This window comes from Phoenix dactylifera, chromosome 15, assembly GCF_009389715.1.
Source record: "Phoenix dactylifera cultivar Barhee BC4 chromosome 15, palm_55x_up_171113_PBpolish2nd_filt_p, whole genome shotgun sequence".
Lineage (NCBI taxonomy): Eukaryota > Viridiplantae > Streptophyta > Magnoliopsida > Arecales > Arecaceae > Phoenix > Phoenix dactylifera.
Window position 1 is genome coordinate 2574819 of NC_052406.1, and position 10848 is coordinate 2585666.

Sequence of the window (10848 nt, forward strand, 5' to 3'; positions counted from 1 at the left end):
AGTTTGAGATCTTTATCTGAACGGTCTTAGAACATCACATCAAGACAGTCTTACAATTTTGACCGTCCATTTGATGTCACAGGTGGAAGGCGGTACACAGTTTTTTTACCATTCTATGCATACCCGATACAGGCAGCTACAGTACACAATAGTGGTCCCGACGCCTATTTTATTTTATTTTTTATGTTACGACTTGCTTTATTTTCTTTTTTTTTTGGTGAAAACGGCAATTCATATAGCTCTAAGTTGAGTACATCCAGCCATATCAAAATAAAGTAAAGAGTGCAAGGTGGGAGGAATACCTCCTAACGATGTCCAAATGACCTCTCCGAAGTGCCGAGCGGCAAATGAGGCGACCCAGTCTGCTACACTGTTCGCCTCCCGAAAAACATATGAAGCCTGAAAAACGCTCGGCTCCTGAGCCAATCTCCGAATCTCACGGATGAGAGGATGATCATCTCCATATCTGTCCACTCCCCGAATCCACTCTATCACCACAGAGGAGTCTCCCTCAAGACATTTGTGCTCAGCACGGAGTACCCGCCTCGCATAGGATATCCCCTCCCAAGCGGCCCGTAGCTCCGCACCGATTACAGTAAATCCCGGCGCGCGGCAGCCACCGGCTGCTATCAAACTGCCGAGATGGTCCCTGATAACAAAGCCAACTCCTCCTGACACCCATCTCATCCTATCGTATGCCCTCTCCATGTCAAGCTTGACCCCCATCAAACTCCTCCTACTCGACGCCCTGCCAAGATCATACATGAACTCCTGAGCAATAAGAACATTATCTGTGATACTCCGTCCTCCCACAAAAGCCCCCTGCTCCGGACTGATCAATCTCGGAAGTATATCCTATTTCCTTCTTTTTTCCCCACCAAGGGAGAAACGAACATTTTTGATAAACTTTTAGTCCATTCAATTAAAATACTACAATATTAGATTTAATTCTAAGAAAAGAAGTATAATGTGGTTTTAGAAAAGTAAATTATATTTTAAATATCAAACCTTATAACCAAGCAGTCCTATTTATTTGCCAGTATAGATTTTTGTCATCTTTTTCCCCCTAAACTGTGTTTTGATTGCTAGGGATGGCTAACCAGATTTGTTACTTAATTTTGGATATTCCTCAATTATCGTAGTACCCTTATTTGCTTGAAATTTGAGAACTAGTGAGATAAATTATAGAAAATATGGAAAAAAAATAGAGAAGAGAAATCTTTGCTTTGCAAGTTAAAGTCGTTTCACCTTTTTGGATCAAATCAATTTAACTTGAATAAATTACATTTTAAACATTAATTGTATACAAAAAAAATTAGATGCGTTTGGATGAATAAATGAATAACTCGAGATTAACTTGTTCTTACCAGCACCAAAACACGGTCTTATAAATTATAGCAACAAATAAGACTTTTGTAAAAGTCTTCCAAAAAACAATACCTTTTCAAATAATTAATATTTTTAATGAATTATTATTTGGGTTTTCTAGAACTTAGATTTAAATTAGAATGCTGCATAGTATTGTTTCTCGTTAGATTCATATTAAAATAATAATAGCTTTTCTTTCTTCTTAAAAGTACTAAAAAAATACTCAAAAATATGTTTAAAAAGTTATATAAATAATTAAATATTACAAAAAGATAAAACATAAACAAATAACACAAATAAAATAGAAAAAAAAGGGACCGGGCTGAGGCTCGGGTCGGGTTCAATTCTCAAGCCGGGTCGGGCCTACTCATTAACGGGTCTATTAGCTTGGTCAACGGGTCTAAATTTTCTATCCGAGTCCAAAAGGATTTGGGCTCCGGTGGGCCGTGAACAGGCCTTGCTGTGACACCGACGAAATAAAGAGGAAAAAGAAAAATTGGCGGTGGGGGTTTTAATGCACCGACGACGTGGGCCCCAATTTTACTCAGTCCACACTTTTAGGCATACTTCTTTTCTCCCATTTTTTAATTAATTCTTTTCCCCCCTCCATAATTTCACTATTAATATTATTATTATTATTTGGCCCTCCGCCACTATATATACTGTAAATAGAACTGTCGCCATCTCTGCCCATCTTCTCAATTCCCCCTCAAGATCGGATCCCAAGGCCGAGAGGTATGAAACCCTAACGCAAGATTTTGGCGCCTAAATTTCACCTTATTTCGCATTACTAGAGCGATTTTTCGTCGGATCTCGCTGAGATAGGCCTCGAAGTGTTGATTTATGAGGGTTTCTCTTTCGATCGTGACCTGTTGTGGGTGATTCTCGCTTTTGTGATGTTACCCGCCCTCGATCTGGTGTCCTCTTGAAGCATTTCAAGTGGATTGTTGTTTTTATGGTGGATTTTGGATTCTTGGCTCTTGATTTGTGTGTCTTTAAGCCTTATTAAGAATTGGAGGCTGTGGTTTCCTCTGGTAATGGTTTTCTCGTTCTCCTGTCGCTTTCCACGGCATTGACATGGTTGTATGTTTTTTTTTCTTTTTATGGTGATTGGTGTTTGATTTTATTATCATGGATTGTTTAGGATGCTTTTTCATGTTTTTCTGTTTCCCTTTACTGCTGTGGTGATTTGAGAAGTTGATGTTGGGACTTGGGGAAATTTTGGAAATGATTTCAAGACTTAGAATTTTACTGTAGTCTTACAAGCTGATGTTATGAAAAATAACATGTATAATTAGAAAGCCCTTTTTTTTGTAGGAATAGACTTGATGAGAGGAGTGGAAGTGCGAGTCTGGTTATGTTGATATTATGAATGTTATGCTGAATTGATTTCGTCGGGAGGATGGAATTTGTTAGGCGGAAACTGTAAAAAGTGAGACTTGGAATTGGTGGAGATTATTGGAGGGCATGCAAAACATATATATGAAAAGGAACTGTGAACTGGTCTTTGAAGGCCTTGTGATTTTATTAATTATTTGAATACTGCAGACTGCTATATGGGTTGCCCTTTTTTTTTGGCTTGATCTGTGATAGGTGCAATGTTATTGTTCGTTACTGGATTATTCTCATGAATTAAGATGCTATCAGTCAAATAAGAGGCAGTTATCTGAAACTCTGCATGGTTCATCTTTGGTTTTGGCACGAAAAGATGAACTTGGGCTTGCTGAGCATGTGACTTTTAAAAAAATCAGGGTTTAAGAGTTTGTATGCTGAGGCTGTTATAGTTAGATACTATATTTAAAAAAGGGGGTTAGTCCTTATCCCTAATTTGAATGTTTTCTTGAACTTGGAAAGCAACTATGGTGTCTGGTATATGGAGTGTTAATCCCTAGAAGAAGTGGTATGGTGTCTTTGTCTAGAACATGATCTTAGGAATGTGGAATGTGAGTCTGCTTCCCTTGCTGGCTCATGTTTTGCTTTGCTGGGATTGATATTCAAACACTTGGAGATGTATTTACTTGAATTACCCTCTCTTTCTTTTTATATTGATGATAATTTGCAGCTACGAATCGAATAGATTGAAAAGGGGGAATTTTTAATTTTTTAGTTTTAGAGCATAGTTTAGTGTTATAAGTTCTCATATAGTTCATCAATCCTCAAAGTAGATAACTAACACATGGTCCATATGGACAACCAAGATGCCATTATTTTGTTTGTGACTGATGAGGAAGATATGACTGGCTATTAATCATTCCTTTTGTTGTTGCTGTTGTTGTTCAATATTACTATTACTATTCTGTTGCGTCGTGCGACCTTTAGGTGAGTAATGCTTAGTTCAGTTAGGATTTCATCATGGATGGTCATGATGCTAAGATCAAGGGAGTTGCTATGTGAAAGAAATTCCTGGTGGATTTCAACTCTAAGCATCTCTCTGGTGTGGCTGATTTCCTGATATTATGTTGAAGATTAAGGTAGAAAGGACCTTAGGGGGCTTTTATTTGTCTTTTTTTGTGTGGAGAGAGGTGGACTTTACGAATTTTGATGGATCTCCTCCGAGAACAACTTTAATGGTAGTCAAATGAAAAGGTTTGGTTTTTGGTGGGGTACTGAACCCTTGATAAAGTAGAATGGTGAAATGTTCAGCAGAACTGTTGTTTAAGTAGATCAAAGTTGCTATCCATTCTTTTGCTTGTCCAAAATGATTAGTGGAACTAATGTTAAGTAGATCAAAGTTGATATCTATTGGATACCAGACCATCATATTTAATTGCCAAGTGGATGCAGTCATATTACTCTATTAGTTGCACTGCAATTTATGAAGGGCTATGGCACTGCAATCGACTGTCAAATATAATGAAACTTACAGAACTGAACTCATAGTGGAACTGATAGTGTAATAGTTCTGACAGGGTAACTATGCTCATTTATCCTAATTATTCTATGTTAGCAATTCTGATTCGTTCAGATATTGCTGATTATTACCATCTCTGTGACCAAATAAACAGATTACTAAGATTTGATTAAATTCTATTGGCCATTACAGTTTAAGGTGTCCTCTAAATGAGCTGTAATACTAGTCTAAACAGCTTGTTGTTTGAGACTGATGATGTTTCCCTTACACTCACAAACCCCCTGAGGATTGTCCACTGAGCATCAGGATAGCTTTTGGAGTGTACGGTATTTTTAGATCCTTTGGCGACCTCCATGTCTCTTTGGTTTCTACAGACTGTAACAGTGCTTTGTTTTGTCTCAAAAGTATGGCTGATTTGTCGGAGTTGTTGGCCCAGATTTTTAATGAAATTGGTGAAATGTTGGCTAGAAAGAACATAACTTACGAGTTGTATTGACATATTTGTCTCTCTGTATCGTTGTATAGCTTTTCTTCAATAGAAAGGAAAAAAAGGTTAAGATGCTTTACTGCAGAAATGTGTTATTCTGATATCTATTGTTTCTTATATTAAAGTCACTTGGAATATGTTATATATGCAATTAACTTTTGGCTTCCGAAAGTTTGTGTAGTATCTGGGTTTGTCAACTATACGGCAAATAATGGGTCGTGGAGTCAGCAGTGGAGGAGGGCAGAGTTCTTTGGGCTACCTGTTTGGGAGTGGTGAGGCTCCCAAACCTGCTGCTGAGCCAGCTACAAAGCCAGCTCCTCCACCACCAGTTGACAACAGCAAGCAGATTCCAGCAGGGATCCAAGGAACCCAAACAAACAACTACTTCCGAGCAGATGGACAGAACAGTGGCAATTTCATTACGGTATGAATCACTGGATTGATTGGCTATAATATTATATGCTATGAATGTATTGTTTTCTAGTTAGCATTTCTCGGCATCCTGTATATGTAATAGTAAGAAATCTCTTCTTCTGGAGAATTATGTTAGCCACCTTATAGACTAATGACATCCAACTATGGCCAGCTAAATTTTTTCATCCTGGTTGGGTTGAATTCTTCCTGTTGGCTTTGCCTAGGGTAAAATCTCTCATAATTTTATGCTTCAAATATACGATATGTATGCTGTTCTCTACTTTCCCACCCTTCTCATCTGTAGCTGACGGCAGATGCTGGTTTGATGGATTAGTCCCTTTTCTTCGGGCCAATTCCATAACAGTCCTCTTTCTTCATAGGAGGACAATTAGGGCCATAGTTTATTATAAATGAGACAATAATCCTTGTTGTCTAATTAACAATCAACTCCCTTGGCATATTTATGTTAAATAATAAATATAATGTTGATTTTTTTTTTCTATTGCAAAAATACAAACTCCTCCAAATGATTCACGTCTCCACTCTTTTTGTTTCAGATTATAGTGGTAAAATAGGCTAACGTTATAATTACCATTTAAATATAAAGAATCATCAGAATTAGTTACTAATTGGATGCAAGGACTATTTTGTCTGGCTTTTATAATAAGTCATTTAAATAAGTTATTAGGTCCTAAATATCTTTTTGTAGAAAGAGGACCACGTTGGGATTAGGCTGGGAAAGGAGAATTAATATGTCAAAATCTCCTTAATTATGTACTAGAAAGCTACTAGAAGGCATTCATTTCTGACTGGTATTGTTATTGTGTTGTTACCTGTACTTTATGCTGTTAGAATGTTGGTTGTAAAGTTGTGATCAATGATATGTTGATTCTAGTACTAATACTGATAAATAAAAAGACTTAGTCGATTACTCTTGGTATATTTGCCAATGATGAAGAGTTCTTTCCTTGTTATACACAGCCTTAACCAGAACTCTCTGTTAGCCATCTACATCATACATCAGAAGAAAAAAGGAGTTATGAGGCTTCATAGGTGTGAATATCTTCAAGTTACATCTGGCTTTGTCTTGTTTTATCAATGCCAAGATCCTTGTAGTTTACCTTCTTTGCTATATGTTTAATTAAAGCTGCATTCATCTTGCATAATGAAAATACTTGGGAGAAATAATGCACTATTTTAGTATGATATTCCTGTCTTATCAGTATGTATGATGTGTTCAATCAATAACTTGGGTCTGCATGGTAATATGCCTACCTTTGCACACTTCTAGTCCTTCGACATAGTACATCTTACCCTGCCATACATTAATTAATTTATTCAAAGTAACTTGTGCATTGGTTTCGAAGTGGCAGTGACCAAAGTTATATTTATTTGTGCTCCATGCTCCTTTCTTCTTGCTCCCTGGAAGGTATAATTCCGATTCTCTTGTGCAGGATCGACCTTCAACAAAGGTGCATGCTGCCCCCGGCGGTGGTTCTTCCCTCGACTATTTGTTTGGTGGGAATGGCAATTGATGGTATTCTTGCTGTTTAAAACAGCGAGAATGTCAGAATTGTCATTGCCATTCAGCAGCTGTTTCGAATGGGCAATATTTGCATAACTGTAGTTGGTAAAAACTCTTGCTATGTATTATATAGCTTAATGTGGAAAATGTTGTGGTGGAAAGTTTGCTTGACCAAGCGACTGGTTCTGAGATAAGAAACATGTAATCAATCACTGTGAACTGACTGTTGAAAGGTTAACTAATGGATGTTTCATATTTTGTGGACCCATCAGAAATCACCTGAGAGACTCAGCCAGCAGGTGGATCATCCATTTACTTAAACCTGGTTTTCTTGAATATGTTTTTTCTCTTAATGTTTTAGTATTTCTGTTGCTGACTTGCTGAAAGGCCTCAAAAGCATTCTGAGTTTTTTTTTTCATCTTTTTTTCAAACTCTTGACCACTCAAAAAAAAGGCGCTCATCAAGGGGCGCTGTTTATGTGCAATTAGGCAGGTTGTAACTGCAGATGTTACAATTCAATTGCATGTATCCAAAATAATTGTTTGGATGCTCGTAACTGCAATTGCAATTGCCATTGCAGGCTATTTTTAAACAGCAAAAACAAAAAAAAAATGAAGTTCAAATCTTGTAGTTTAGAATTGTAGGCAAAATTGTCCATAATTTATATTACAAGATTTGTTGCAATTGACCCTTGGATCATCCACCGTTAGAACTCAAAGCCTTCCGAAGATTGTAAGTCATCTGCCTGCGCAGTGTGGATGATCCGATGGGCGATGGGTGCTGAGGAATGTGTGTCCTCCTTGGATAACCGGGCTCCGTTTCCAAATGGGATTCTTTATAGCTCTCTAACAGCTGAAATTTAACATTATATTAAATTAATAACTAAGATATGTAATTATTTTGATAATTATACTATAAAATATAAAATTATATTATAAATAATATACATAATCAGTACAGTATAAAATAAATATTTAATATTATAATAATTGTTATGATAATTTGATAATAGTATGATAATTTATTACTTTTTTAACATAATTGTAAAATGATATGATGTTTTTTGTAAGCATAATAGAAAAAAAAATATTGTGATAATAATTATTGTTGCGATGGTTACTGAGGCTCCATTTGGGGGAGCTTTTGGAGGGCCAAAAAATACTTTTTGTCCCTTCAAAAGCATTTTTGGATGAAAAAAGGTGTTTGGTAAAAATTTTGAAAAGCTGTTTTAGCTTTTCGAGAAAGCCAAAAACAGTTTTCTGTAAGAAGTTCTATTTTGAAGCTTTCTAAAAAAGTTTTTTTGAGCTTTGTCGGAAAGTTATTTTTTTATCTAAATATTTATAATAAAATATAATAATTGTATACTTTGTCTCTTTATAAATTTAAAAATTTGCTGGAGTCATAACAAAGAACCCTAGCCGTGGATCAGACTTTTTTTCTTGCAAGAAAACGTATTCTTGTTTTCTATTATTGTATTATACTATAAATATAATATTATATTATATTATATTATAATATATTAAATGTTATGTTAAACAATTTAATATTATGTTATATTATAAAAATTAATGTACTCTAATAATTATAATATTTGTACCTTTATTATTGTGTTAGACTATAAATATAATATTATGTTACATTATATCATAATATATTGATATGTTATGTTAAATAATTTAATATTATGTTAAATTATTATGTTATAGTATACAATGTTATATTACTATTTATAATAATATTATATTACATTATAATAATATTATACTATATCATATATTTATGTATTAATATATGTTATATTTTATTATGCTCTGCTATGCAATGTTCTTTATGGTAATTTTGTCATATAAAAGTACTTTCTCAGTTTGTTTACCAAACACATGTTAAAGTGCTATAGCACTTTAAAAATATAGTTACCAAATAGCAAACAGCTTTTTATAAAAGTTATACTTTAGAAAGCTCTACTTTGAACAGTTGTACTGTCAACAGCGCTGCCAAACAGGGCCTTAATGGTATGATTGTCGTTATGATCATAGTATATTTATTTAACTATGACTATTATAATATACTTATTATGATTTATATAGTATTATGATACCATATTCATGTTATAAATGCTAGTTTATTTTAGAGTGATAAATGCTACAGAATTGTGGTAATAGTCTAATAATAATTTGATAATATTATTACATTTCTAGTATAATTTAAAAAATTGTATGATAATTATTATATTATAATAATAAGAGTAAGGGTAACAACTACAGTTGCATTTGCAATTTTTGGCAGCAGCAGCCAAATAGGAATATTTTTTACAATCGTAATTACAATTGCAATATTTTTTATAAAAAGGTGTGGGCATATATTAGTATATCTATATTTATTTTGTTTAACAAATATACATACAGATTAGAAAAAAAAATTATATTCGTATTTGCTTTAAGCGGATATAGATACAAATTGAGCACTTCAAGCATGGATATAAATATGAATACAAGTTGAATAATTAAATTATATAATTATAAAATCAAAAATATTATCAAGTGGATAATAAATCAAATTAATAGCATGTTGATATGGTTATTTATTTTCATCAAAATTTTATGAGTGCTATATAAAATTAAATAATGTTACAAATAAAATCAAATATTTTGGATATGGATTGGGCAGTTCTCTAATTATATCTATATCATTTTTCTTTGATATATGTGGATATGGATACAGATATTAGTTAGATACTAAAATTTCTAGTGATATCTAGGTATATTTGGATATGAAAATGAATCTAGATAAATATTACCCGATCTATTTTCACTTGACACTTCAATTGGCCATATGCATATCCAAATCTAGAGTATATTTCTTCTATCTCAATCCAAATCTAAACTGAACTAAAACTTTATATCCATACCCAATATTGAACTTGAAATAAGTGAGATATAAGACTGGGTTCTAGGTAGAAAGCGGGTATCTGCCAAATTATTTTGTTAGACTTATGGACTATTTTCTAAAAAAGGTTATATATACTTTTTCTTTCTTGGACTAGTATCTAGAGTTCGAACCGTCGGCATCTCTTCAACTCTTATTTTTATCTAAATATACATGCAATCAAAACACACGAAGAATGATGGAAAAAAAAATCCTACAATGATTAAGTATATCATAACAAATATATTGTAAAAAGATTACTACCAAAGACACCACATAAATTTTGTGGAAGGAAGTGGATCACGATTCCACTGTGCTCTACTTGGTTTCTTTCTTTTATCATTAAAAAAATATGATAAATACATGCACAAACATGTACACAGGCTTGTACGTATATATGTACGTATGTACTTATCTATGCATGTATATACATATATATGTATATATGTATGTCTGTCTGTATATATATATATATATATATATATATATATATATATATATGTACATACGTAAGCATCTATGCTTACATATGATGCATGCATGCATGCAAAATGACTATGAATTTACATGCACAATATAATCATGTCAGATTTCGGGTTTCGAGCATCAATTTGTCTAAAACCAAATCTGGCCCAATAAGATTTTCAGTCTACTTTGGAACCCGAACCTATTCCAATTGCTTAATGTGTTTGTTTTTCATACGTAAATCCTGTATCTCACGGATTAGATGGTTATCATCTCCATTGACACCCCTATTTCCAATTGCATTTTGTGTTTAAATTGTATATAATTTAATTACATGCAAACAAATGGTCCCTAAACATTCAAGAGCCATTGCGATGCAGTCCAGCAAAAAACGCTATAACTGGTTTCCATCATCTTCCTCGTGATAGCATCATTGGAAACATTAGATTATTTGTCATCTCCTTTAGATTTATGATTAGTTCTGAAAGAAAAATCGATTTTTTCCTTGAGCTCTTTGATTCTGAAATATTCATGATTTACTGGATGGTTCGTGAACTTCGTGATTATTCTCAAATATATATATATAAAGACAAAACAAAAATAAACATTAAAACAAAACAGGTGGTCATCTTCCCTATAGAAATATCATATTTTTAATAAAATTTAACTATCTAAATCAACTTTATACTTTTAGAAAATCTCGTTTCAAACATTTTCCGTAATCTTGAGTTTCTTTTACGGAACGCTTGCAGCCATGCATGGAGATTAAGCTCTGCCAAACCTGTCCACAAACTTTTGTGGAAGCTTTCTCCA

At 33.7% G+C, this 10848-nt stretch overlaps 1 protein-coding gene across 3 annotated transcripts; it reads left to right on the forward strand.

Moving 5' to 3' along the window:
- Positions 1–1998: 1998 nt before the first annotated feature.
- LOC103704200 (protein SPIRAL1-like 3) lies at positions 1999–6983 on the forward strand. 3 transcript variants are annotated; one of them, XM_008787392.4, is made up of 4 exons: positions 2040–2103; positions 2686–2800; positions 4888–5130; positions 6575–6983. In XM_008787392.4, the coding sequence occupies exons 3-4, from the start codon at positions 4918–4920 to the stop codon at positions 6653–6655; spliced, it is 294 nt and encodes a 97-aa protein (XP_008785614.1). In that variant the 5' UTR covers positions 2040–2103; positions 2686–2800; positions 4888–4917; the 3' UTR covers positions 6656–6983. The 3 variants fall into 3 exon arrangements, with proteins under 3 accessions (XP_008785613.1, XP_008785615.1, XP_008785614.1); XM_008787391.4 differs by lacking the exon at positions 2686–2800 and having other exon boundaries at positions 1999–2103; XM_008787393.4 differs by lacking the exon at positions 2686–2800 and having other exon boundaries at positions 2016–2103; positions 4879–5130.
- Positions 6984–10848: the final 3865 nt, after the last annotated feature.